This window comes from Mastigoproctus giganteus, chromosome 6 (genome assembly GCF_048544385.1).
Source record: "Mastigoproctus giganteus isolate SK-2022 chromosome 6, ASM4854438v1, whole genome shotgun sequence".
Taxonomy (NCBI): Eukaryota; Metazoa; Arthropoda; class Arachnida; order Uropygi; family Thelyphonidae; genus Mastigoproctus; species Mastigoproctus giganteus.
This window is the reverse complement of record NC_143580.1, coordinates 161993673-162007716: the sequence shown is the minus strand read 5'-3', so window position 1 is coordinate 162007716 and position 14044 is coordinate 161993673. Positions and strand designations below refer to the sequence as shown.

The following is a 14044-nucleotide window of genomic DNA, read 5'->3' as shown; positions in this document are numbered from 1 at the left end:
TTTACTAATAAAGTTATGTATGTATGAAACTTTGTGCTAATTTTCACACTAAAAGTTGTTTTTGGATTGAGCTTCTTCTGTTGACAATAATCCCTTTTTACACTTAAATACAGTCAATCCTCTAATTGTGTGATATCAATTGCAGTACGTATAGTTGTATGCCATATGTATTTGTCGATATTCTTGTCTATTCACTCTATAAATGCATGGTGTTATATGAAATTAATTAATATCTAGATGTACTGTATAACAATAAGAAATAAACATCTAGATGTACTTGTTATGCTGCCTAGTTTTTCTTTCTGGTGCAATATGGCCTAAGTAGCCCTTGCACCAGAAAACACCACAACAACACCTAGTTTTTCTTGGGTAGCTCCTCTGAGCCAAATGCATGTTAGGGCAGCTTCTTTTAAATGTGATGTTTGGTGAGATTGTTAAAATAATATTTATTTATTATTTTTAATGATTTTGACTTATATATAACTTAAGTTTTTTTTTACAATTTAAAAAATTTCATTTAATGTTTGATGTGAAGCAGGTATATGCATGACAAAACCTTAATTTTTTATATTATTGTTTTTACAGCAAAAAGTAAACATTTAGGAAATCGATTAAAACATTCAGAAGAAAGTTTGGAGTCTCTGAGACAGGAGTTTGTAGCTTACAAACAGAAAGCACAGCGTATCCTTCAAGTATATTGATAAATTCTTAAAACTTTTAGCAGTTATTACATTTGAATTCCAAAATATACTGTGTGGCTACTTTATTTATTAGTATCCCCATCATCCAAGGAACCATTCCCTCAATTACAAGTGCTGTGTGAATAAAGAAGGCACTGCATATGGATTGTTTTGGTAGAAGTGAATGACCAGTGCTGATACAGAAACTAATATCCACATGCAGGTACCCATGCTAACAAATAAACTAAAACATGCAATTAAATGAATCTGACTTTTCATGAATTGTGGGAGTACTCTCTCATCAGAGATTCTATGTGGTTGTGCAGAACATAACCCAAAATTATCTTTACCACTAAAGGTGCTGAAGGTGTATTGTTCAATGATATTAAAAAGTGTACGAAACCGCGTGCTTTAAATAGGCATCACACATTAACTGTTCAGCAAAAAAGACAAAAATTGAAAAATAAACATGTTCTCCTGTTTGTTTAGGAGCACTGCCAAGCATGATAAACTGCTACAGTAGCCATCTCATTAGCAATGATATGAACCATGTGTTTGACAGAGTACTGGTGCCGACTAGACCTCTCACAAATGGTGATTTCAGATTAGGAGAGAACCCGGCTACCTTACAGAACTAAATTGACCAACAAGTGATCAGGAAAGTTTGCTATTCAGAGACCCAATTAAGTATAGCAGCAACATCAGGCAAATGGAACACTCCCGATAAGTAGCTGACCTTGAAGTAATGTGTCATGACCTTCAGCCTCTAAACTTGGCATCATACAGGCTTCTGCATCTTATTCGGTCTTTGTTAAAGGGCTATATTCCTTCTCCCAGCCATGTCTTTTGTCTCACTGTTTGTATCTTTATATCCAGCAGTTAGTGTTGTGTGATGTTCTTTGTAAGCATGTACCTTTGTATGTTTTTGAATGCTGTAGCATTAAATTAATATTTTTAGTGCCTCTAATGCTGAAGATAGCCGTTAGTGGTGAATAATGGTGCTGGATTATGCATTATTAGTAGTAGTGGCAAATGATCCAAGAAAGCAAGCTTGTACAGCATCAGCCTAAAAAAAAAAAAAATCCCATATTACTGATGATCCCTTCAGATGGTTTGTTTAGTTCTTCCTTGGATTTATTCAAACTATCTGCCTTTACAACAACAGATGGAAGTTTGTTCCAAGTATTAACCCCCCCCCCCACTGGCAGAAGGCAAATTTCAACATATTCTGGAACTATCCTTCCGTCATTTGAATTTATACCTCATCGCATTAAGCCTGAGCAAGAGGAAGAATTCCATCAACATTGATCTTGTTCAATCTGTTCAAAGCTTAAACATCTCAATCAGATCACTTCACAGGTACCTTTCTCCAGAGGCTGCAATTTACAAAACTGAAGTTTTCTTGGTAAGAGCACCCTTTTATTTCCATCACCACTCATGTTGCCATTCTCTGCACCCATTCCAGCAAATTTACATCCTTCCTAAAATGATGAGTCCTAACCTGTATGCAGTACTCAAGATGTGGTCTAACCATTGCCTTGTATAATGGGATAATTACCTCCTTATCCCTGCTAGCAAAATTTCTGTATATCATTGACAAAGCCCCATGAACTGTCCTGGCAGCTATCTGCACAGTTCAGAGAACTTCATATCGGACTGCATGCTTAAATCCAGGTCCACTTACCACTAGGTTATCCACTATCCTGAGTTTAATACCAGACAGTTGGTATGTTTATCTCGGATTACTGCTACCTACATAGTACCTTGCATTTGTCACTGTTAAACTTCAATTGCCATTTCTCAGCTCATTGGCATAATTTTTCTAGATCTTGTTGTAGTAGCGTGCCTTGATTACTATCATTAACCACCTTTCCAACCTTTTTATCATCTGCACACTTAGACATTAAGCCAGATTAACTTTCATCAGTATCAAATATATATATATATATATATATATATTGATGGCATTAATCAGTTCTTCTCCTTTCAGCTTTTAGTTTTTATTGTATAATTTGCTATAATAATTGTTTATCTTGCCATAATAATTGTTAATTTATTTGCTATATTCATTATATATATATATACATTTGTATATATATATATATATATACAAATGTATCAAAATCAGTGCAAAAAATGAGCTCAGTACTGAACCATGGGGGCCTCCACTAATAACTTTAGTTCAAGAAGGCAATGTCCATTAATAATCACTCTGTTTTCTCCCACTTCTTTTTACCATAACAGTAACTTGCACTTAATGTCATACTGCTCCAATGTGTACAGCAGTGGTTTATGTGCAACAGTATTAAAAGCTTTCCTGAAATCCAAGCATGTGATATCAAAATTATTTTTTGCATCCAGTTCTTGAGTTAGTGCATCACAGCGTCAAGTCAGATTAACAAATTCATTCTGTGACTGAAGTATATCTTCATTCTTGTCTAGATGGTCCTGGTTCTTCTCCATGTGCCATCACCCAACAGAGGTCGGTGGCCACCACAGCAAATGTATCCCAATCTCTGGTAGCTCTGAACAGCTGCTCAGTGTTCAGTCTCATTCAATTCTTGATGTTATTCATATGTGCTTTACTTCTTTATCCAGTAAGCTAAGAAGTCTGTAAATATTCATGTCACCCTTTGATTGCCTTTTTGAATTGGGGATATATTTGCACATCTCCAGTCCACAGGGATCTCCACTGAATCTGAAGATGCTGTAATAATTATGGTTGTGGGTTTGCTTACATCATTTACTGCCACTCTTAATTGAATAAAACCCATCCATGCTGAGTGTCTTTTTACATTTAGCTTTAACAGTTTCTCTTCCATTTTTCTCTCAGTTATCATAAAATCATTTACACAATGCAGCATTTGGAAAATGAGACTGATGCTAGAAAAAAATAAGGATCCCTGTACGAGTAAACTAACATTGGTTTATTCAAAGTAACTTCCTCCCACATCCACACATTACATGCAATGACCACAAAGCGATTGGAATGACTGTTGGAAGGCTGAGACTGGTACTATCCAATGTTCTCATCACAGTTCTTTGAATGGTGTTGACATCATCAAAATAAGGGAGACAAAAAGAAGTTGCACATGGCTAAGTCTGGTGAATACAGTGGATGGTGCGAGAGTACACAGACTTTTTTGTTAGCCAAAAACTGAAATAGCGAGAGCCTTGTGGATTGGTGCATTGTCGTGCAAGAAGAACCAACTGCAGTCTTCTCTGTACTGAGGCTGCATACAGAGGATTCTCTGCGACTTTTATTTTTTTTTTTTTTTGTCCTTGCCTTTTTCCCATTATGTATATATGGGGGTCAGCGTTTTTATTGTTTTGCCATGAAATTTTTACAGCCGGATGCCCTTCCTGATGCCAACCCTCACCCTTCGTCCAGGCTGGGATATGTGGTGGTCATTCCCTGACCTCTTCCGCATCCTCTGTATGGTCACGGGCTCGAACCCCAGTCTAATCAAGAAGCGTGTGCTACGCACTACTGCTCTTGTCCACCTGACTACAGAGGTTCCCGAGGATTCTCTGCAACAAATGTTCAAAACACCCAGATAATAGGCAGCAGTAACACTTTGGCCATTGGGCAACTCTATGTGCACAATTCCCTTGTTATTGTAGAAAGTGATGAGCATGATTTTGAAATGTTTTTGGCTTTGGGAGAATTTTTCAGAAGAAAATTATTCTGCACTTTGTTTCTTCCTTGTGGGGTTGTACTGAAAAAACCACATCTTGTCACCCATAGTGATTGAATTCAGAAAGTTGGGTTTGCTTTGAGTGGCCTCAGTAAGTTCTTTGCAGTGTTCAACTTGTGCCTGTTGTTGACTGTCAACAAATGAGGAACAATCTTTGCACAGACATTTATTTTCTTCAAACCTTTGGTTATTATTTGTCAAATAGTTCCCTCATTAATGCCCACATCTTCTTGAATAATTCATGTGTTGCACGTTGGTTGATTTCCCGCACCTCATTCAACTCTGGCATTCGAACCATTTTTTGCTGGGTCCGGATGTTCAACGTCTTCCAGAGCAACTTCCATGGGCAAAATGTTTATGTTACTTGAATACACATGCATGAAACAGGCAATTCTCTCCTTATGCTTGCTTCATCATTTGAGATGTTTACATGGCACTTTTGCCAAGTTGAAAACAAAATTTGATGTTTGCTCTTTATTCTATTGACCCTCCACAAACACAGGAGAGATGTGCAGTTCAGCTCACACTATGTTCTGAAATGGTGGCAATATCCATTGATTTCGACTGTGTGCTCTAGGAACAGTCATCTTTTATTTCATGTATACCTCTAGTAGATGGCAGCACAAACACTTATCTCTTAACATCAGTCTCATTTTCCAGTTTCCGTACTGTGCAGTTCCCTGTTGTCATTGCACCACTGCAGAATTACCCAGAGATTGACATTTAAGGAATTGGTAGTCGATATTCGAGAAGTTGAAGCTGATCGAACATGGCGAGGTTTGTCAAACTGGCAACTGGAATGCAATGTGCTATCATCAGCAAAACTATGGATAGGATTTCTAGTCAATAGAAGAAGGTTATTAATATACAAGAGGTTTTCCCCTTGTATATTTCACTCTTTTGAGTGGGTCAAAGAACTGAACCTTGGGAGACACCAGATTTAGTGGAGAAGTTAGAAGAAAGAGAGACATCTACCATCATCCTCAGTGAGTGGTCAGAGAGAAAATTGGATAACCAATTACATAACATAGTTGGCAATCCATAAGATAGTTTGTTTAGAAAACCTATAGGCTAAACACGATCGAAAGCTTTTGAGATGTCAAGAGAAACTGCTTCTGTTTCACTGAACTTTTCCATTGAATCCATAAATAAGCCAGAATATCACCAGTGGATCGACACTGATGAAATCCATACTGGTGATCGTTGATAAGACAGAAGGGTTCTAGATAGATTAAGAGTTGGCAGTTAATTCATTTCTCCATTACTTTAGAAAGAGAAGAAGTAATTGGAATGGGACGATAATTGGATGGGAGTGATTTGTCACAATTTCCAAGCAGATGGAAAAACACCTTTGGAATAAGAAAGTGAAAAAAGCTGGCAAAGAACAGGTGTAAGTTCAGGAGCACAGATTTTGAGAACAAATGGAGAAATACTATCAGGACCTGGAGCTTTCTTAGCATCAAGATTCCTCAAAATCCTTCTTTGACGGAAGACCATGGGAGCATTGAATAGAGCGTGTTGGGAATGGTGTGGGGGGGGGGGGTGTTTTACCAGGATCATTAATACATGAGTTGGAAGAAAAATGGGATGGTAGCAGGTAAGCCTTATCCTTGGCTGAAGTGACAATAGAACCATCTAGTTTTGACAGAGGAGGGAGCAGAGATGGGCAAAAGTTGCGGCCAGTAGCTTTGGCAAGAGACCAGAATGCTCAGCTACCATTAGGGCAAGAAGCAAGTTTTCTACTCTTAGCCTGTTCAAAATCTATTTTGGACTGATTAATAACTGCTTTACAATTGTTACGTGCTTTGGTATAGACAGAAAATGAAACTGAAGAATTGGAAGCAAGCCAATTATGATATGCAACATTTTTCTCTTGAACAGCCTTAGCACATTTATTGGAAAACCAAGGTTTAAATAAAGGACGAGATTTTAAAGTGGAGTGTGGAATATAGGATTCCATTCCTACAAGAATAATTTTACTGACATGATCAGAGCAAACATTGATGTCAGAAGTTTTGAAGCCGACCAGGCTAGCCGGGTGGGTAAAGTGCCTGCCTGGCAACCCAAAGGTCGCAGGTTCGATTCCCGCCTCGGGCTTGGATCAAAGTACTGCAAAAACTTTGGGAGGTGCATTATGGCCACAGAAGCCTATGCGCCAACAACTACCAAAAAAAAAAAAAAAACGAGGTTTTGAAACAGTAGTCCGACCAAGGAAAAGAAATCTAGCAGGTCATCCCATTTTGCATTCTTGTAATGCCAAACAATACGAGGTTGGGAATAGCCATGAGATAAAGGCTCCGTTGGAGAAGAGACAATCACCAAGTTGTGATCCGAGGTGCCTAATGGACCACTCACTTTGACCATGTACTTAGAACGGTTGTTGAGAAAAAGATCAAGCGTGTTGGCTGTATAGTTAGGATTGTTCATTTACCTACCTTAAAAAAGGTAGGTAAATGACCAATCTGTGTAAGGTCATTAGTAATTGCAAAATTAGTACCTCAGTACCTTGACCAGCTGGTTCTGTGTGACTAGAAAAAGAAAGCCAGCTAGAGTTGTGAACATCAAAATCACCAAGGAAAATTAACTCACTTTTAGGAAAGTTGGACTGGAGAAAGTCACGTTGCAAAGAGAGGAAGTCAAAGCGTTCCAAGTGATTAGTGGAATTGGGAGAATGATAAAGACAACAGATGAATTTGACAGAACGAGGTAGAGAGATTTTAAGCCAGAGAAGATCGAAAAGAGGAGATTCTAAATTACCAAGTCTCTGACAGGGAATATCGGAATAGATATATGCACAAGTACCAACTTTCAGGTGAAAGGAATCATACAGCGAATAATTTGGGCAATGAGATGAGCAGTTGAATCAACCGATAACTGAGATTATGTCAGAAAAAGTACATGGGGTTTGGCAGACTGTAAGTGGAAATGGACATCAATTGAGATTAGAATAGAGACCACGTATATCTGTGAAATGAACTAGGAAGTGTTTGGAAGGTTTAGATCTTTTCGCAAATAAGTTTGCTGTATTAGTTTGACAATTAATAGTATATTCAATAGTAAGAAAAAGTTGGGGGGCAGAGGCAGGATGTAAGAATAATGAAAGTTTATTTATGTTTTTTATAAGATTGAAGTTGGTTTGTTTGTGATTATGTGACCTGTAATAAATTTTAAAAATTTGTAATCACAATTTGTAAATTTTGTAATTTAAAATTAAATTTGTAATTAAATTTGTATCATTTATAATGGTTAGGAATTATGGTGAATACCTATATGGTTGTTTATGTTAATACATCTTAAGATTACACTTTTCATCCCTTTTTTTTTTTAATTGAAAATCAAAATGGTAATGTTATCCATGGGACAAGGACTGGTATAACCCTTCTACAGCATAACAGCCCGTGTGTGTGTGCCCATTGGGATAACTATATAACGTATTTACATACCCCCATCGGTGATTTTAACCTTGTGGTGCTTTGGACTTTATTATAAGCTGAAGGCCAGGTATAGTGTATTTGCTTTTGTTGCTGTTTATATCACTTTACTGTCAAATTTATAATATCCAGTGAAGTTAGTGCCATAAAGCTTTGAGATTGGTATGAGATTTCATGTAGCAATGGTCAGCATGAGAACTCCTATTATAGTTATTGTTGTATTAGGGTTGAATTTGGACATCCAGACTGCAGTGCAGTCAGAGCCTTGTCTGAGCGCAATGAACCCGTGGTTCTAATAGGGGCCCAAACAGTTGCTCTCTAACCTTATTAGGGTTAATGTTGGGATGATGTTACTTGGGCCGAAAAAGACGGCATGGAAAAGTTAGAGCAATAAAAAGTGCTGAAGCCTATATAATAGCTACAAATTGATCTGTAATAGTGCCACAGTAAACGTTAGGCTGGCAAAGAGTGGGGATAAGGACTTCTTCACATTTATAAATGCAAAGAAGAGAAGGACAAACCAGATCAGACCCTTATTTATTGAACATTTGCTAGTAGTGTATTTGCACTATCCCACATCCACTATCTCACTGGCTAAAATAAAACTTCCTGCAAGCCAGTCTAAACATCTCCTGACGTAACTTGAAATTATGGCCCCTAGTTCTAGAATCATTTATAACCGTGAAAATTTTGTCCTCCTTCATTTTACTTATGCCTCTCAGGGCTTTAAACATCTCAATCAAATCTCCTCTAAGATTCCTAGTTTCCAAGCTCTGCAACCCATAGAAGCTGCAGATGAATGCAACAGTTACTTTGCATCTATACTTACAAAAGAAAATCCCTTTGTGTCAATAAGAAATTATGGGAGTGAAGTTGAACAAAACTTCACTCCCATAAAAAAAAAAAAAAACTTGAAGTTTTTTTTTTTTTTTTTTTTAACATTGGTACGTCTAAGTTTTGCACACTGGTGTGCAAAACTTAAGGACCAACACTATTTCTAAAGGTTACAACCACAAAATCCTTACTTAAGGTACTCTTTACTGATGAGAGTAGATTCAGTCTCAGCAGCGATTCTAATTAACGATGATGAAATTTCACATGTTTATTTAATGATAAAACTTTTGAGCCTACATGAAGGTAAGGGTCCTGGGGTTGATGGAATATACCCCATCTTAAGAGAGGTGGCAAATGAGTGCATTGAACCATTGATGCTAATTATGAGAGCATCACTGAACTCGGGAGTGATTCCTTTGGATTGAAAAAGTGCCAATATATCTCCACTACATAAGGGTGGTTCTAAGAGTGAAGTGAGAAATTACCAGCCGGTCTGTCTAAGTTCAGTAGTAGGGAAAATCATGGAGGCAATGATGAAGGGTGGAATTTGGGATCATTTAGATAGAAATGGAATTCTGAAGGATACACAGCATGGCTTTGTAAAGGGAAAATCACGTTTAACTAGTCTGGTTAGCTATTTTGACAGGGTAACTCAAAAAGTGAACTTGGGGAATAATTTTGACATTTTTTTATTTGGATTTCAGCAAAGCATTTGACTCAGTTCCACAGGAGTGACTACTTTATAAGTTGGAACAGGTTGGAATCACAGGGAAAATCTTTAGATGGCTAGCTGGATGGCTTCAGGGCAGGAGGCAGAGGGTTATTCCTCAGATTGGGTTGATATAAGTGGGGTTCCCCAAGGATCAGTATCAGGACCACTGTTGTTTTTGATTTTCATTAATGACATCGATGAAGTTATAGCGCACGTGATGTCTAAATTTGCAGATGATGTAAAGATTAGTAGAGTAGTTGATGATCACTGCCAAGCATCTCCACTTTCTAGGTCACTTCTTCAAAGTGATATATATAGACTTCAGGGATGGACAGAAAAATGGCAGCTATGCTTTAATCCAGCAAAGTGTAAGGTATTACACCTGGGGAACAGTAACCCCAAAATAACATACACTTGATGGAGTTGAACTAAAGCCAGTTGGAGGAAAGGGACTTGGGTGTTACGATACATTCAGACATGAAGTTCCAAGCATTGTAGATAGGTTGCAATGAAGGCCCTATTGATACTTTATTGAACATTTGCTAGTAGAGATAAGGACTTCATACTCCTATTATATAAGGCTATTGTTAGAGCACACTTGGAATACGCTGTTCAATTGTGGAGACCGCACACCTAAAAAACGACATTGAGCTTCTTGAAAGGGTCCAAAGACAGGTAACTCTCCTGATGAGATCAGCAAAAGGGCGTCTGAATGAGGAAAGGCTTTGAATATGTGGGTTGCAGAGCTTGGAAACTAGGAACCTTAGAGGAGATTTGATTGAGATGTTTAAGGCCCTGAGAGGCATAAGTAAAATGAATGAGGGCAAAATTTTCATGGTTATAAATGATTCTAGAACTAGGGGACATAATTTCAAGTTACATTGGGAGATATTTAGACTGGCCTGCAGGAAGTTTTATTTTAGCCAGTGAGTTATAAATTACTGGAATAAGTTACCTACATGGGTGGTAGAGGCTGACAGTTTGGGGAGGTTTGAGGGTCAGCTGGATCTATGGGAGGAGGGAAATGTGTAGGTTGTCTATTTGCTTTTCTCTTAATAGTTTTCTTCTTATTATTATTATTTTATTTTATTTATTTATGTTTTTTTATTTATTTTTTATTATTATTTTTTGGCTTGTGCTGCATAAGCCCTAGGCTTCTTGCACTATGTGGCCATTGCTAATACTGAAACTGTTTGGCCAGAAATTTAATAATTTAATGTCAGTTTAATTATTGTTGTTGATTTTAGTAGTAGTAGTGGCAAATAATGCAAGAAAGCAAGCTTAGAAATTTTACGTCCATCCCCTCAGTTTATCTATGTTATCTAGTTTTTCAAACTATTCATGTCTGAATTTGAATAGTTCGAACTTGAATTTGAAGTCTGAATTTGAGTTTATTCAAGCTACCCACCTCCATAACAGCAGATAAGAATTTATTCTCCCAATCAACTACTTTTTGGCTGAAGCCAAATTTTCACACATCTGACCACACCCATCCTTTCTTAATTTGAATTTATTCTCCCTTATGTGGTGTAGTCTGAGCAAGAGGAAGGTTTTGTCAGTATTGACCTTACTCAATGCTTAGTCCATTCAAGGCCTTAAACACCTCACTCAGATCTCCTTGCAGGTGCTTAGTCTCCATATGCTGAAACCTTTCCTAGTGAAAGCACCCTTTTTCTGGCTTTACCAACCTTGTTGCTCTTCTCTGCATCTGTTCCAACATATCCCACTTCTTTGTAAAATAAGTTTTCCAGACCTGCATGCAGTACTCAAGATGTGACATAACCATTGCCTTATACAATCGGATAATCACCACTTTATACTTGCGGGAAAAATTCCTGTATATCATTTCCAAAACCAATGAGCTGTTCTGGTTGTCTACCTGCAGTGCTCAGAAACTTCATATCCAACTGCACAATTGCCACCACTTTTTTTTATTCTCCACTGCCTTGAATGTGATGTCACACAGCTGGTACATTAATCTGCGATTACTGCTCCCCATTTGAAGTATCTTGCATTTGTCAATTTTAAACTTCATTGCCACTTCTTAGTCCATCCGCCTAACTTTGTTTAGACTTTGTTGCAGTAGCATATCCTGATTACTGTGATTAACTACCCTGTCAACTTTCATATTATCTGCAAACTTAAATATTAATACTGATATGCCTTCATCAGCAGCACCATTATTAAATTTAGAAAACAACAGTGGAACCAGCACTGAACAGTGGAGGACTCCACTAGTAACATTAGTTCATGATGAGTAGTCCCTTTTGATAACCATTCTGTTTTGCCTCCCACTCAACCATACTACTTAGCAATCCCTACTTAGCAGCATCTTTCCCATAATGCTACACTGTTCCAATATGTAGAGCTGTCTTTTATGTGCAATAGTATATAAAGCTTTTGTGAAATATAAATATATGATGTCAAGATTATTTTTTGCTTCTGGTTGCTTTGTTACTATGTCATCGTATCCAGTCAGATTGGTCACCCCCTTAAAGAATCCATGCACTGACTGCAGTGTAGGTGCATTCCTGTCTAGATAGTACGGCATTACTTTTTTTAATCATTGAGTCCATTATTTTCCCTGAAACAGAAGTCAAAGCTAACAGGACTGTAATTATTCAAGTCTTCCTTTGAATCCCCTTTGCAAATTAGGGATACATTTGAAAATCTCCCATCCTTAGGGTTCTTCCCTTAATCCAAGAGTTCCTCATATTCTTGGCTTTAGATTTGTTTACCTCTCTTGCTACTTCCTTTAATATGCCTGGATAGATTTCATCCACTACCTATGCCCTTTTTATATTTAGCTTCAATTTCTTCCCTACTTCCTTTCACTTATCGTAAAATCATTGAACTCCTCACCAGAATTTTACTCACCTCTGGCATCCCCATCCCTTATGTGTGAAAATAAATTCAAAATACCCATTCAGTGTGTTAGTAACCTGTGCAGTATCATCAACAGTTAATCCGTTCATATCTAGTGGACCAATGTGATTCAGCCCCTTCCTTCTTCTGTGTACTTAAGTAAAGAAATCTTTGCTAGCTTTCTTTGCATTCTTTGTCAGAGACATCTCATAATCTTCCATAGTTTGCCTAGCCTTCTTTACGACTTGATTGCAGAGTAGTTTATATCAACTGTATGCAGCCTGTGTGTTTTTCTTCTATACCATAACTCTCCTTAGTTTATCTGACTTAAAATCATTCAGGTCTAAGACTTGAACAGTATTTCATAGTTGGTACGAAAAGCCTGGTATCTTTTTTGATTATTTCCCCATATGCTTCCCATTTAGAATTTGCTGTTGGTAACATCAAATGATCCCACTGTATAGGATTTACAGTGGAACCATTTTGATTGATGGGTGTAGTTGGCATGTTTGTTCTAGCTGGTATTACCTGAACAAGGTAATATGTCTGTCTGTTGTATTGAGAGTTTAGGGTCAAACAACGTTAACTACAAAAATCACATTTTTTTAGGAACAAGGAAAAACTATTTTGACTACAACTTTTCCTTCAATTTCTAAAAAACCATACAAAATGAGAAAAAATTAAAAATAGTTGCTTATAGCATGGTTATATAGCATATTATATATACCAACGTTGTTATCCATGATGGTGTTTAAATGTTCACCAATAAATTAATTAATCCTATGGCATCATTGACAATGCTTTTTGAATTTAAAAAGTTTAGAGAGTTGCATTACATTTTTGTACTCATTAAATTTTTATCGAAATATATGTCATTTTTGTTCGCAATAAATTCAATCCTACATTAAATTTATTCATTCTCTTGTTCTTCTTTTTCTGTATCATTACCATCATCATTGGCTTTACTGGGTTCTTCACTGAGAGACCCTCGTAGAACCCACGATAGTGTTGGGGAATAATGTTTTCTTAGCATAAGTTCATGAGGTCTCTGTGCTTCTCAGCCTGGATCTGCAGAGAGCCACTGTATTTCTTCTTTAATTTCAAATTTGAGAAGGCGAAGCCACGAAGAATCAGTGTTTGAATTTTAAAGCATTTGAAATTTTCAACTGAGTAGCTGTACTTGAAATAAATATTTTCTGGATCGTCCTTCCGGTATTGCAGCCAGACTATTTGAAGCCATTTTACTGGTTCCCCAGTAGAGTTTATATTTCTGTTTTTGATTACAGCTGCTTATTTCTTTTAAGTTTAATACCCCTTCCTGGCTGACTTCTTTCACTAGTTACTTCCCAGATTTTGAAGCCATTCTGGTCAATGTGTATACCCTCCAGAAGGATCAAAAATATCAACAGTCCTGCTTTTAGTTTCAATGTGTACATGCATGGAATCACATTCCATCTGGGAATGACCCAGTTCACAAAATATTTGATTTATTTTGGGGATATTCAAGGTGTGGGCCGCATACATAAACATGGTTGACACAGTTCCATTTTTATTTTGCCCTCCACAAGTGGACATGTACTTCATTATTTGATACAAATACAATGTCACTTCTGAGGCTCTCCTCCCAGTAATGCCTCGTGCCACATAAAATTAGTCACCATTTTTCTGCCAACATTGTATGCTTTCAGATTGTAGACAGCCAAACACTATTTCTAAAAAATTGTTTTTGCATTGACTTTAGTGCAGTATCTCACTGCTTCACAATCAAATTCATAGAAGTGAATTTAATTTCGATTGATATTTGTTTCAATCCGTCTTTCTATT

General features: G+C 37.2%; 1 protein-coding gene across 5 annotated transcripts in view; it reads left to right on the top strand.

The window, feature by feature from the left end:
* LOC150084708 (golgin subfamily A member 5-like) overlaps nucleotides 1–14044 on the top strand; it is a 322239-nt gene that overhangs the window by 157702 nt on the left and 150493 nt on the right. For all 5 annotated transcript variants that reach the window (XM_090375446.1, XM_090375444.1, XM_090375443.1 and 2 more), the window contains exon 7: nucleotides 586–692. In XM_090375446.1, the coding sequence (XP_090231572.1) occupies nucleotides 586–692 (107 nt within the window). The remainder of the gene's footprint in view (nucleotides 1–585; nucleotides 693–14044) is intronic.